This window comes from Lissotriton helveticus, chromosome 7 (assembly GCF_964261635.1).
Source record: "Lissotriton helveticus chromosome 7, aLisHel1.1, whole genome shotgun sequence".
Classification (NCBI taxonomy): Eukaryota; Metazoa; Chordata; class Amphibia; order Caudata; family Salamandridae; genus Lissotriton; species Lissotriton helveticus.
This window is the reverse complement of record NC_136068.1, coordinates 531,714,699-531,730,193: the sequence shown is the minus strand read 5'-3', so window position 1 is coordinate 531,730,193 and position 15,495 is coordinate 531,714,699. Positions and strand designations below refer to the sequence as shown.

Sequence of the window (15,495 nt, the reverse complement as noted above, 5' to 3'; positions counted from 1 at the left end):
GATCTAATGTATGCCCCCCGTTATGGGTGGGGCCTCGTATTCTTTGTCGAAGCCCAAGCTGTTCCATATCCATAAGGAGTTTATTCACCTCTGGTGTAGAGGCCAGTTCCCCATGAAAATTAAAGTCTCCTAAAACTAGGAACTTATTTGTTGCTAGGACATGGGTGGCTATCAAGTCAACTAACCGGTCTGTGAAATCGGTTTTAGGGCCAGGCGGCCGATACACTAAGGCTCCTGACCAGCTCTCAGAAGCTGAAAATGTCGCTCTGAAAATACGGATTTCCAAATCCTCCTCTGATATGGAGTTCAGCCAAGAAATATTAATATAGTGTTTACAGGCGATGGCTATCCCACCGCCCATTTTTCCTGTCCTATCCAGGTGAATAAACTTATAATCTTCTGGGATGGCAATATTTATCGTTGGATGATTGGTAGAAGTTAACCAGGTTTCTGTCATAAAGCAGATTTCCGGAGAGTGAGAATTAATCATATCCCGGATTTCAAACTGATGTTTTGCCATGGACCTTACATTGCAAAGCAGATAGGTGAGGTCTCCTTCCCTCGTGGAGGAACTCAAGGGGCGGTCTGGTAGCGCATGCTTAGATGATTTACCGCTCTGAAATGTACATGTTCTGCAAGCCACTGGGCCTTCTAATCGCATCGGAAACTTGGTAGTGCAACTTAGCATTGCCCCCCGTGGGCTAGTCATAGTTCTCTCAATGTCTCTGAGTTCCACTGCCGTGTAAGTGAGTCTGTTTACCTGGGTCGATACAAACAAAGGTGGAACAGAGGTCCCCGCCCCCTGCCCCGGCCTGTCGCGGACGGGCGCAGACGGGCTTACCTTTGGCGCACCTTCGGCGCTTCCAAGGCGCGTCCGCTGCGCGGAGGCATTGCCGTATGCTTTTGTAAAGACGCCGATAGCGCAGCTGACTGTACACCGCCGCCCCGCCTTCCAGGTGGGTGTGGGGTGTTTCAGCAGCTTGTGGTGACGTGCGGTTCTCCGCGCCTACTCTGCGAAGCTGCCTGGAATGCTATTCGCCTTTGGTAAGTGCCGGTTTCAAATATGTAAAATCAAGTGACCAAACAAGCAGAGCAATTTACAACTGATAAGCGTGCAGTACAAGACCAACAAGCAATACAATTTAAAAACTGTTCTCGTGCAATAAAATCCCTAAACTCCCGGCTTTCCGCCTCAGGAGTATCTAAGCGTATGATTAACCAACCAGAGAAAAGATATTTAAAAAGCAGGCCACCTAACCAACCAAAAGCAGTAGCCGTGTCTAATGTCCTGACCTTCCTGCATTGCACATAGTGCCATTCTTTGAAACACTTTTGGACTCCACTGGACTGCTTCTGCTGCACTGCAATAACTGGAGAGTTTGAGGTGGCCATTTTACAAGAATTTCTTGGAGTACTCCATAATTTCTATTGATATGTGGGTGACAGTCATTGCACCGACAATGTACTTGGAAACCCTCTCCCTCCTTTTCCGCCCTTCTCCTATTCCCGACTGTTTTTCCTTTTACTCTTTTTAATCCCTCATCTTTCTTGCTACATTCTTTTTCTCCTTTAATTCTCTCTGCATTATCTCCTTCTAATTTGTCTCCTCTTGATGTTTTTCTCAATTACAATTGGGCTGCATGCTACTGTTCCTTTTTTTCTAAAGACTCCAAAATTTTGGAAAATATAAAGCAGCAGCAAATAAAGAAAGTTGCAGACGATCATATAATTTTGGCCACTCATCTGTTAATATTAACACGTTTCTCTTGTACCTTTTAAAGGATCAGAAGCTGATGGGAATGTAGACGAGACCCAAATGGAAATAAAGACAGAAGTTGAAGGTAATTTAAGGTTTAATGTTCATAACGGCATCTTTTCCCACCCATTTTGCCAAAGTTTGGCTGCAAGTCTATATATTGTTTTTTTTTTTTATTTCACATTAATTTCTCTTCCCTCCCCCCCCCCCCCCCCCCCCCCCCCTCTCAAACATTCCCTCCTTTTCTCCTTGCTGCCCCTTGCCTATTTCTTCAGTTGGGGTGAAATCAAATAATTTATTTTTTCTGGCCAATAAATAACGAGAGTGAGTGTTCACTGTTAAGTATCTACACATATCTCAGGGGGCCCCATGGTTCAATGAACCACTAAGGGAAAATAAACCACTCGTCCGTCAAGCTGAGAGGCGATGGCGACAAAGCTATGAGTCAGTCAAGCTAAATGCCTACAAAGCCCTTTTTGCTACTTACAAATTACCTATTTTAGCTAGGAAAGCAGAATATTATGAGGGAAGGGTTGTCTTGGCAGATAATAAACAAAAAGAGACATTTGCCATTCTGAAGGAACTGAGTCAAAAAGCTGAGAAGAAATCCACAATCGCATCCCTAGATTGTGATGCTTTTCAGGAGTTTTTCCTTCAGAAAGTCACGGACATCATCTCGGAAATTGCTAGAACCCCCACTGATCCTAGTTCCCTCGACCAGACTAGCCCTCCTCCCTGCCTTAGTAGTCAGCTGTCCAAATTCCCTAATCTGGACTCCGCCACCTTGGTATCATTAGCAAATCATACCAAATCAGGCTCTCGAGCAGACCCTTGCCCTCCAAGGATTTTTCAAATGGCCCTGCCAGGGCTGGAGAAGCAGGTCTTGGGACTACTCAATAATTCTCTGGATTGGGTTATCTACCAACAAATCTGAAAGAAGCCAGGGTCTCCCCCCCTGCTGAAAAAGTCTGGTGCAGACACCCTGACCTTAAAGAACTATAGGCCCAACTCTCAGCTCCCCTTTCTAGCTAAGATCTTGGAACAGCACGTACTAAAGATACTCTCAAGGTATCTGGAGGATCATCAACTGCTCCATGCTAGACAGGCAGGCTTTAGAGCTCATCATAGCACAGAGCTAGTGATGGTGTCTGTCTTGGACGAGCTCAGAGTTAGGGCCGACCGTAAACAGCTGAGTGCCCTGATTTTATTAGATCTGTCAGCGGCATTCTATACGGTCAGCCATAACACACTGCTGAACCGTCTCACGAATCTGGGTATTAATGGGCAAGCATTTCAATGACTAAAGTAATTTTTGTCAGACCGCACTCTGAGTTCAGCTGGGTGAGCAGTTATCGGATCTGGGCTCCCTGACCTGTGGAGTACCCCAGCGCTCTGCATTATCCCCTCTCCTTTTTAACATCTATTTGCAACCCTTGGTGGAGACCCTGACTCACATGAATTGTCAGGTCTTCAATTATGCCGATGATACCCAACTTCTTGTCCGGCTTAATAACTCCTGCCAGGCTCAGGATTCTGCATAAAACCTGCTCAGGTTCACGGTAAATTGGATGACAGCCAATTCATTGAAAATAAATCCGGATAAAACGAAGTGCTTGTCATTCCAACATGTAATACCCCATGGTGTGATCTCTTTTGGCCTCCGGAACTAGGAGTAGTCCCGGCACCATTCCCGGTCGTAAAAAGCCTGGGGCTGTAAATCGATTATGAACTGTCTATGTCTTGTCAGGTTACCACTGTTGTAGGAACCTGCACGGGCTTATTTAGGCAGCTACGAAAACTTGCTCCTCTCTTATCAATATCCTCACTGCAGTCAATCGTCTCCGCCACTGTCATCTCCAGGCTAGATTACGGGAATGCCCTTTACCTTGGCCTCCCCCAGAAGCTCCTCAGGAGACTACAGGTTGTACAGAACGATGCGACTAGGCTAATTTTTAGACTCCCTAGAAAGACACGAGCCACCCCTCTGTTACATAAACTGCACTGGCTGCCTATTAAACAGAGCGCAGTTTAAGGGCCTTTGTATAGCCCTCAAGGCAATCTATGGTGAGGCACCCAAGTATGTAAAAGATCGCTTGATGAAGTATGTTCCCGGCCGGGTTCTATGATCATCTGAGGCTTGCAGGTTAGCTCCCCCAGGTACATTTCCAAATCTAAAGGGGGTATAGCGTTTTCTGCTTTCCTCCCGCAGGTCTGGAATTACCTGCAGGAGTATCTGCGCAAGGATCCGGCTTTGATCATCTTTAGGAAGCTCTTAAAAATGTATCTATTTAGAGAGGCGCTAACAACTGCATAACTTCTGCCTCCGCTGCTGCATTGACATTTCTGCCCTAGTGACTTGCTCACTCTTCTCTAGAAGCGCTTATAGACCTGATGGTGATTTGCGCTATATAAAAGTCATATAACATAACATAACATGTACAGTAGAAGGAAAGCATTTAGACCATGGAATCCCCTTCTGCCTTAACCCTCTATTTCATAAGATCAAAGTACAGGTGGTACAGCTGCATTTTTTGCAAATTATTCAGTGCCTTTTCTATTATATCAGGGATTTGAAGGTAACTAGTTGGAGAGGCCTGCGAGTGATCTCCCAATGCTGACCACGATGTTAGAATCTATAAAATTGCGCTAGTGTGGGAAAGATCTTTTCTAGAATTACCATTCAAGAAGAAAAGTTGGGAGTAATGAGGCAGCGGTGCAGCACTGCCATTCTTACATAAGATTATGTGACCTGGACACATTTGAGTTACCTCTTTTGAGGGCCTGCTCCTCAGAAGTGGCATGCTATTTCTTACTACTTCTGGGGACAGTAGGTGACAAGTACAGTGTGGTTTTGTTGAGTGACCTTGCACCGGAACCTCACAACGTTTCTGTGAATCATGTGAACAGGCAGTTTTTCCAAACCATAGCTTAGAAGAAACTTCAACAGTGCTCTGTTAAAGCTCTCAGCCCTTCGGTGGGATTGTTTAAGTAGTACTTCGTGAGTAAATCCTCCTTTTTTATATTCATACATTTGGCTTAGTTATAGTTGGTTTTATCACCCCGCACTTATTAAATTACTTACTAAATTGTGTTAGACTTATTTATTTTAGTTATTGTAAGTGTGGGCTGCTAGCATTGTGGGGGTATAATGTGGGAAGTTAATTAAGTATTAAATGACAATGTTTTTTAATTGATAATTATTACATTCTTTAATCTAGTAAACTGTTTAATTGCTGAAACTATTGCATGTCAATCTTGGGGTGTTTTCAGTATTTTGACTTATAACCATTATACCACCTTTCCCGAGTCCTATATATGGGTGAATCTAAAGAAGAGGTAATCATGCATTTTACAGTCTTTAATAGATGGGTGCTCTAGCAAGAATACCATATTGCTATCTTTGTGAAAGGCAATTCAGAAACTTCTTGTATGTATTTTTACTGTATGGTTTTGAAATCCTAAATGGCTACTGCTTGTTGACATTTTGAAAGAGTCATAACATTTTACAGCTAGTTGTCACACTTCTGAATGAATACATTTCTCCTTACATCAGTAATGCTCCACCGGGGCAATATTCTAGCTAGTGCTTCCCAAGTTAATCCTGTCTGGCCGTAAATAAGGTACTCCGCTTTAACTTACACTTTAAATTATATTCCACAGTGGAGTAATGGGTTGGAACCACTGGAACAAGTCACTATTTTAGGAACTCATGAGCCTTGCATAATAAGCGTAAGAGAGGCACTGGGTAGATTTTTAAACAGCCTACCCTTGGTGTCATGTACATGAACTGTCTTCAGGAGACCTGTCCTTCATAGTCTTAATATGCATCCTTTCAAACACCTGCTTTTCAGTCCGCACAAGCCGAAAATTCTGTGATATCAAAGACCTTCTGACTGGCTCTAAAGCCTTCCCTGCATATCCACACTACATTCATACATAAAACCAACATAGACCCCCGGTCAGATGAATCCATAAGAAAGTATGGTTAAACATAATCTCTGAAAACAATACTCCAATCCAGATAAAATGCATTGTGTGCCATTGCCTCACCTTTGTCAGCCAGCTTCCAGAAACCCGTAACACAGCTGTAAACCTCACATGGGTTACATGAAGAAAGAATGCCATTAGAGAGAGAATAAATCATGGAGAACAAAAATACTGGTTGTACTTCAGGCACAGAACCAACAAAAGAAAACTACTATGTATGCTCTCCACCCTTCTTCAAATCCATTGTCCTTGTCCAACTAAAACGAATTGCTACTACCCTAAGAGTTGCACCTAGGCCAAACTTTGAGAAAGAATGTGGGGCTAACAATTTAGTGCTCGCAACTGATAATTTAAGAGTGGTCTGGAGAGGTATTAATAGTTGCGACCTTTTCCTTAGAATGGTTCAAACATATTGAATACTTATTGACAGATGTCTGCCCCCAGGTGATCATAACCATGAGGTAGTTGATGCATTTGCTCAACTGTGTGGGGGTATGAAATCCTTGCTAACCAAACCAATAACTGAGCCCAATCAGGTCCCACGTTGGTTTGATGGCACCTGCTCTAGAGCCAATATAGCCCTTCGCAAGGCCATGTCAACAAAGACTAGGGATCAAACACTTATAAAATCATTAAGGCACCAATACAAGTCCACTATAAAACATAGGAAAAACGTTGTTTTAAAAGAGAGATGGGACAACCTCGCATGCGCCTCTAAACTTAATAATGGGATGGGTTTTTGGCATACAGTGAAGGATATGAGATCAGCGGGCCCACACTGACCTCGATAAGTTGTACAATCTCTAGCGAAGTATGGGTATCCCATTTCTCTACGATTCACGAAGCCACAGCAGGGATTGAGGACCCATACAATTACCAAAGACCTGCTAAGATTGAGATAACTGTATCCGAAGTTGAGGAAGCCATACAGCAGAGTCTGGGTAACAAGACACCGGGGCCTGATGGGCTACCAGTAGATCTCATAAAGCAGGAACCAACATTTTGGGCTCCCCTTTTATTAAATGTTTTTAACAATTTAACTGCTGTTTCAATTCCCTGCACATGGTCTACTAGTATTATAGTCCCCATTTTTAAAAAAGGTGATCGCTCCAACCCTAGATGCTATAGACCAATCTCCCTGATCGACCATACCTTAAAAATTCTTGGGAGAATCCTGTTTAACAAAATCAAGACTTGGGCAGAGGAGAAACATATCTTAAATTCCTGCCAACTAGGTTTTAGAAGCAAACTGGGCACTGTTGAACAGTGCCTAAACCTCAATTTAATCATTGGTAAATATAGTGTGGCACGGAAATCCCCTATTTATTTGGCATTTATGGACTTAACGTCCGCCTTTGATTTCGTAAACAGGTCACATCTTTGGTCTATTCTTTTAAAATACGGGTTGGACGAAGTTTTAGTTCATTTTTTTGCGTATTTACATAGGGACTTAAAGGCACGGGTGCGTATTGGTAAAAACGGGAAGGTGACTGAGAACATCAACATCGGCATGGGAGTCAGGCAGGGGTGCATATTGGCCCCACTGCTATTTATTTTATACATTAATGAATTGCGTAACTCCCTGGCTAAGCTTACAAATGATGTCCCTAAGATTAATGGCAGCACTCTCCCCGCTCTATTATATGCAGACGATGCGGTCTTAATGGGCCGCACCCCAAATGCACTATGTACTTTAATAAAGGGTTTTGTTGATTTTATGGCTATTTTAGACCTTCGCACAAATTTTAATGAATCCTTGTTAATGGCTTGTGGCCCAAAGAAGCACTCTATTAAATCATTTACCATAGGAAACGAACGTTTACAAAGCACCTGCACTTTTCCCTATTTGGGTATGGTATTTGCAGCTAACTGCCTGTGGACCACCCATGTCTCACATAGTAGAGGCAAATTTGCTAACGCTATCAATTCTGTATTGTCATTACCCCAACCTAGAAAGGTTGGGGTAGTATTATCCTTCATCAAAATTTTCAAATTACAATGTATCCTGGTGGCAACCTATGGGGCAGAGGTTTGGCGGATACTCTGGTTGTAAGGGTATCCAAACTGAGGAAAATAGATTCTGTAGAAAATTGCTAGGAGTCCCGATTACTGCCTCCAAGTATGTTTGTCACAGGAAGTTGAATTTGACGTGCATAGAAGATTTCATCAGAGCTTGGCCAGCCATTTTTTCGCTCAAAGTATGGCAGAATCCTGTGGCAACACTAACACAAAGTATAATTTCCGATTGTTTTAATTTCGACAAGGGGATGGATATACCTTGGCTCTCGGCTGTATGAGAAAGCCTGTCTAGTGTAAATCTTGAGCACCTCTTTTTTAACCCTAGCGAATTGGGCAGTGTAAATAAAAAATCACTCCAAGGGATGCTATATGAAAAGTATAACATGTTAAGACAGGCTGAAGAGATGTCCAAACAGTCAGTTGAAAGGTATATGTCAATTGAGAATTTTTCACCCAAATTGCCACCAGGTTATCTTTTGAGGAACATTAATCGATGGGAAAGAGGACTATTGTTTCGGTTAAGAGCGGATACAATAAAATACATGCTTTGTTTTCCGTTAGGGCATAATACTAAACTTGAGCAAAAGACGTGCCCATGCGACAATCTGAGTAAACAAACCATGGTTCTCTTTTGTAATTTTTATCAAATGTACACCAAACTGTTCCTAATCCCGTTTTTTTAAGGAAATTTCCAATATCATTGACCATAAAACAGCCTACACTAAAATTCTTAGTTTGGAAGAAAATGTTTTGATTTTCCGAGTATGTTCTTTTTTGAAAGCAGCTGTTCGTGAACGTACCACCATGGGCGATGAATGAAGGTTGAACTTTAGTCTGTCTTGACAACGGTTATAAGTGAATGGTAATAAATAATTAATTTATGTGCATATTCCACATGACATTTTTTCTTTCCTCTTTGAGTACTGTATCTTTATGTATTTTAAAGAATTTAAAATATTTTGTAAATTGATTGATTTGATCTGTGCTTTTATGGACACAACAAATGTATCCGAATAAAGATTTATTCAAATTGAAATTGAATTGAAAACTGATCACTGTTTTGAGCAGGGGTTGAGACTACCCGCGAGGGCAATTGTAGCATTTTGTTGGCCTCCTGCTCCTACCTTCTAACCCTGACTGACACATTTTTGGGGTCTGTTAGTCGTGGGCTGCTTCTAGTGGTGGTGAGAAGAAGAGATGGTGCTCAAACAAAAATGTCCTGGTTCTTGGATAATAGTGATGCTACTAGGTGTTGCCCCAGGGTGAGGGGAAACGTTCAGATCACTCTATTGACAGGAGCAAGCAGTGACTTTTCACGAGCACAGACCTTTCTGCACTACACATTACGGAGTTCTTTGAGACAACTTTGAACTCTACTGAACTGCAATAATTGGAGTGTTTACGGTGGCCATTTTACATTAATTTCTTGAGTACCCCATAATTTATTCTGATGAGTAGGTGAGAGGCGTTGCACTGGCTCGCCCTTATCTTCTGCTGAACCCTCTCCCTCCTTTCTCACTTCTCCGATACCCGACTGTTTTCCTTTCACTCTTTTTAATCCCACCTGTCTTGCTACATTCCGTTTCTCCTTTCTCTCGGAATGATAGCCTTCTCATTTGACGAGTCTGCTTGTTTTGTTTGTTAATCTTGGGCTTAATGCTGCTGTTCAGTTTTTATCCAACGACTCAAAAATCTTGGAAATTATGGAACTGAAGCAGCAGTAAATAAAGATAGTTCTTACAATTTTGGCCACTTCTATGTTAATATTAACACATACCTCTTGTACTTTTTAAAGGATCAGAAGTTGGTGGGAATGTAGAAGAGAGTCAAATGGAAATAAAGACGGACGAGGTTGAAGGTAATTTACGGTTTAATGTACATAACAGCATCTGCCCCCACCCATATTTTGCGCAAATTTGGCTTCACATCTATATATCGTTTTTACATTTGTCATATTCTCCCCATCCTTCCGCAAAACCCAACCACGTTTCTTTTCTCCTTGCTGCTCCTTGCTTATTTCTTCAGGGGAGGTCACATCAAATAATTTAGTTTTCTGGCCAATTAATAACGGGAGCGGTTGTTCACTGTTATGTGCAGTAGAAGGAAAGCATTTAGACAATGGAATCCCTCTCTGCCATAACCTTCTCTTTCATTGGATCAAAGTACAGGTGGTGCAGCTGCATTTTTTTCAAATTATTCAATGCCTTTCTATTATATCAGTGTATGAAACAAAATAGCTGAGTATTTGAAGGTAACTGGTTGGAGAGGCCTGTGAGTGATCTCCAAATTCTGACCAAGATGTTCTAATCTATAAATTTGCATTAGCGTAGGAAAGATCTTTAATAGAACTACCATTCAACAATAAACTTGAGAGTAATGAGGCAGCGGTGCAGCTCTGCCATTCTTACATAAGATTATGTGACCTGGACACATTTGAGTTACCTCTTTTAAAGATCTGCTCCTCAGAAGTGACATGCTATTTCTTACTACTTCTGGGGACAGTGGGTGACAAGTACAGTGTGGTTTCGTTGAGTGACCTTTCACCTCACAACATTTCTGTGAAGCAGCTGACCAGGCAGTTTTTCCAAACCACAGCCACGAAGACACTTTCTACAGTGCTTTGTTGAAGCTCACAGACCTTTAGTAGGATTGTTTAAGACAACTTTGAACTCTACTGAACTGCAATAATTGGAGTGTTTACGGTGGCCATTTTACATTAATTTCTTGAGTACCCCATAATTTATTCTGATGAGTAGGTGAGAGGCGTTGCACTGGCTCGCCCTTATCTTCTGCTGAACCCTCTCCCTCCTTTCTCACTTCTCCGATACCCGACTGTTTTCCTTTCACTCTTTTTAATCCCACCTCTGTCTTGCTACATTCCGTTTCTCCTTTCTCTCGGAATGATAGCCTTCTCATTTGACGACTCTGCTTGTTTTGTTTGTTAATCTTGGGCTTAATGCTGCTGTTCAGTTTTTATCCAACGACTCAAAAATCTTGGAAATTATGGAACTGAAGCAGCAGTAAATAAAGATAGTTCTTACAATTTTGGGCACTTCTATGTTAATATTAACACATACCTCTTGTACTTTTTAAAGGATCAGAAGCTGGTGGGAATGTAGAAGAGAGTCAAATGGAAATAAAGACGGACGAGGTTGAAGGTAATTTACGGTTTAATGTACATAACAGCATCTGCCCCACCCATATTTCGCCAAAATTTGGCTTCACATCTATATATCGTTTTTACATTTGTCATATTCTCCCCATCCTTCCGCAAAACCCAACCTCGTTTCTTTTCTCCTTGCTGCTCCTTGCTTATTTCTTCAGTGGAGGTCACATCAAATAATTTAGTTTTCTGGCCAATTAATAACGGGAGCGGTTGTTCACTGTTATGTGCAGTAGAAGGAAAGCATTTAGACAATGGAATCCCTCTCTGCCATAACCTTCTCTTTCATTGGATCAAAGTACAGGTGGTGCAGCTGCATTTTTTTCAAATTATTCAATGCCTTTCTATTATATCAGTGTATGAAACAAAATAGCTGAGTATTTGAAGGTAACTGGTTGGAGAGGCCTGTGAGTGATCTCCAAATTCTGACCAAGATGTTCTAATCTATAAATTTGCATTAGCGTAGGAAAGATCTTTAATAGAACTACCATTCAACAATAAACTTGAGAGTAATGAGGCAGCGGTGCAGCTCTGCCATTCTTACATAAGATTATGTGACCTGGACACATTTGAGTTACCTCTTTTAAAGATCTGCTCCTCAGAAGTGACATGCTATTTCTTACTACTTCTGGGGACAGTGGGTGACAAGTACAGTGTGGTTTCGTTGAGTGACCTTTCACCTCACAACATTTCTGTGAAGCAGCTGACCAGGCAGTTTTTCCAAACCACAGCCACGAAGACACTTTCTACAGTGCTTTGTTGAAGCTCACAGACCTTTAGTAGGATTGTTTAAGACAACTTTGAACTCTACTGAACTGCAATAATTGGAGTGTTTACGGTGGCCATTTTACATTAATTTCTTGAGTACCCCATAATTTATTCTGATGAGTAGGTGAGAGGCGTTGCACTGGCTCGCCCTTATCTTCTGCTGAACCCTCTCCCTCCTTTCTCACTTCTCCGATACCCAACTGTTTTCCTTTCACTCTTTTTAATCCCACCTCTGTCTTGCTACATTCCGTTTCTCCTTTCTCTCGGAATGATAGCCTTCTCATTTGACGACTCTGCTTGTTTTGTTTGTTAATCTTGGGCTTAATGCTGCTGTTCAGTTTTTATCCAACGACTCAAAAATCTTGGAAATTATGGAACTGAAGCAGCAGTAAATAAAGATAGTTCTTACAATTTTGGGCACTTCTATGTTAATATTAACACATACCTCTTGTACTTTTTAAAGGATCAGAAGCTGGTGGGAATGTAGAAGAGAGTCAAATGGAAATAAAGACGGACGAGGTTGAAGGTAATTTACGGTTTAATGTACATAACAGCATCTGCCCCACCCATATTTCGCCAAAATTTGGCTTCACATCTATATATCGTTTTTACATTTGTCATATTCTCCCCATCCTTCCGCAAAACCCAACCTCGTTTCTTTTCTCCTTGCTGCTCCTTGCTTATTTCTTCAGTGGAGGTCACATCAAATAATTTAGTTTTCTGGCCAATTAATAACGGGAGCGGATGTTCACTGTTATGTGCAGTAGAAGGAAAGCATTTAGACAATGGAATCCCTCTCTGCCATAACCTTCTCTTTCATTGGATCAAAGTACAGGTGGTGCAGCTGCATTTTTTTCAAATTAGTCAATGCCTTTCTATTATATCAGTGTATGAAACAAAGTAGCTGAGTATTTGAAGGTAACTAGTTGGAGAGGCCTGTGAGTGATCTCCAAATTCTGACCAAGATGTTCTAATTTATAAATTTGCATTAGCGTAGGAAAGATCTTTAATAGAACTACCATTCAACAATAAACTTGAGAGTAATGAGGCAGCGGTGCAGCTCTGCCATTCTTACATAAGATTATGTGACCTGGACACATTTGAGTTACCTCTTTTAAAGATCTGCTCCTCAGAAGTGACATGCTATTTCTTACTACTTCTGGGGACAGTGGGTGACAAGTACAGTGTGGTTTCGTTGAGTGACCTTTCACCTCACAACATTTCTGTGAAGCAGCTGACCAGGCAGTTTTTCCAAACCACAGCCACGAAGACACTTTCTACAGTGCTTTGTTGAAGCTCACAGACCTTTAGTAGGATTGTTTAAAGTAGTATTTGTGCTTAAATCCTCTTGTGTTTATATTCATACATTTGACTTAGCTATAGTTTGTTTTATCACCCTGCAACCCCCCGCCCTAAAAAGTCTTTATTGCTCGTTGTTTAAGGGAAATGCATACAACCCCATAGGAAGGGTAATGCTCCACATCAGTGGAACACAACTTCTACTGCAAGAACACTTTTAGCTTGTATTCTAATGTGACATTTGTGGCATTGGGGGGGGGGGGGGGGGTTTAGGGGCTCCTTTTTCTAACATTCAGAGAAATTAAAATTCAGAACTTCAGATATGAAGAATTGTTTCTTGATATGGGTTATTGTTGCCAAGCACAAATTAAACTCCCTGGATACTTTCGACAGTGTCCTCCTTCCAAGATATTCTATATGGCAGTAAGAGTGAAATAACTGTGTCTCGTACATTTACTATCTCTTGGCTACAACATTTGTATTAGCCTTGCTTTTCTCTCAGTGGCTGAAGTAGGAACATTGTTTTCAACAAGGCTTTTAACTTCCATAGGTCTCATGAAAAGTGTTCTTTCATGCCATGTCATTTGGTTTGGTTGAGGGCGAAGTCCTTGTCTGTCCTCACATTGCTCTAAAGATGTACAGATCTTATTTGAGTGCTCTAAAAGATCCATTTATAATTGCAGTCCTCATTTTTTGCATTTTTGGTAACATTGGGTCGGTATTACTTTTGAATGCATCAGGGCCAGACAAAATGTTCAAACCGCCCAAGAATGCTTATTAGGAGTGACAGTAGCAGCAAGTCATGTCTATTTAAGTTGTGTGTTTAGAGAGCAATCTTCCTCAAGGAATTCGTTTTTTACAATAATGTGTCCAAACTGTAAAAACTAAAAGCACAATTTTGAAAAATGTATATTAGCAGAGAATTTATAGTGCTGACTCGTGCCAGCCCATTTTGCCCTGAAAGCAGCTCCCAACCTTGTAGCCCATCGGGCAAATAGTAGCATGCCCAACTGCCTAGTACCACCATAGTATAGATTCACATTATTAGATTGGGTATTTTGACAAAATATCAAGTTTTAAATGTCAGGCCACAGAGGTATCTGGGAAAAGATACAAAAATATTGTGGTGCAAATATTGTTGTATAGAATATCAATTTCAGGGGGGCGTGGCTTGGACAGCGATGTGGTGAGACGTGCTCCGGAGGAGCTCCCGCCGCTCACCGCTTCTCTAGGCAATTATTGCGGAGCTGGGGCTCTTACCTGCCAACCAGGAGGTGCCGAGGCCCTGCTGATACCTGCGCTGCGAGAGACGAGGTGCCCAGGACCCCGAGAGGTTACGGCGGACGCCGAGCAGAGACGGTACGCCGGCCCTGTCAGTGCGGCCGCCATCTTGAGCCCTGTGCCCTGAGGCTCTGACTGCTGCACGGGAGACGAGTGGTTGGCCCTCCGGGCGCTGGTGTGCATTTCAGGCGGGGACTGCCCGTAGTGAAGACTCTGCTGCGGGACGCGAAGAGACTTAGCCCTTCCCGCACTGCGGTGGCTGACTGGCTGGAGCTGCTTGGAAGCCTCGGGCGGAGCCCGCCATTTTCTCCCGCCTGCGGACTGCGCTGCCCTCTGGCTGCTGCTGGGACTTGAAGACACCGCGACCCTTTGCGGGTACTGTGCCCGGGGCCGCTGTGGAGATGGGGCTCTGGTGCTAAGGAGGGCCCCTGCTGGAGCCCCCGCGAGGATCTACTGATCTCTGTCCCAGAGAGGCGGTGCACAGCGGCAGTTGGAGGCTGAGGCTGCGGGTGCCCAGGCCGGAGACATTCTCCTGACGACTTGGGGCGGAGCGGCTGGCTGATCGTCTCCCCCCCACCTCTCTACGGAAAGAGGTGGCGCTGGGGCGGTGCTGGCGAGGCCGCTTTGGGCGAAGCACCTGTGAAGCGGTTCCCCCACTCTGGATCGGAGAGGCCGGCTGCTGAGGGAGACGGAGGAGCTGTGGTCCGCCATCTTGAGAACCTGGGGCCCGGAGGTGCGGTTTGGCGACGGCGGCTTGGGCGTTTGAGGGGCCCTGTGGTGCCTGTGTGGTTGGGCCCCTACTGCTAGGCTCACTGGGGGTCCTACCTGGTGGTGCGGAGATCCGCCTGTTGCGGGGGAGAACTGCGGCCCTGCTGCCCCATTGACCCGGGATGCGATCTGAGAAGGAGTCGGTCACCAAGGTGAGAGGCGAGGACCGGTGAGCGGGGTGGAGGCGAGAGAGTGGCCCGCCTTCCGTCATTGCGATTGTGGAGCTGCACGGTTAGCCTAGTGGCTGGGAGTACATCCCTTTGGGGGGAGTGGGAGCTGCGACCCGCCATTTTGAGAGTCCTGGGAACCTGAGGCGCGAGCCTGGGCGTTTGGGGGCTCCTGTGGAGAGGACGGCGCTCCTCTCTAGACTGTGGTTACGGCCAGAGGAGGATCTGTAGTGCGGAGTGGAGAGCAGATTGAGGCGGAGCCGGCGAGGGAGCCGCTCTGGGGTCTG

General features: G+C 43.6%; 1 protein-coding gene across 4 annotated transcripts in view; it reads left to right on the top strand.

Annotated features, from left to right (window-relative positions):
* The window catches only part of LOC144768719 (up-regulator of cell proliferation-like), a 583,220-nt gene that overhangs the window by 145,458 nt on the left and 422,267 nt on the right, over positions 1 to 15,495 (top strand). The window contains exons 4-7 of one of the 4 annotated variants that reach the window (XM_078652590.1): positions 1,782 to 1,841; positions 9,558 to 9,620; positions 10,858 to 10,920; positions 12,157 to 12,219. In XM_078652590.1, coding sequence (XP_078508716.1) covers positions 1,782 to 1,841; positions 9,558 to 9,620; positions 10,858 to 10,920; positions 12,157 to 12,219 — 249 coding nt within the window. The remainder of the gene's footprint in view (positions 1 to 1,781; positions 1,842 to 9,557; positions 9,621 to 10,857; positions 10,921 to 12,156; positions 12,220 to 15,495) is intronic. The other 3 variants (XM_078652591.1, XM_078652592.1, XM_078652593.1) reach the window with 3 other exon arrangements.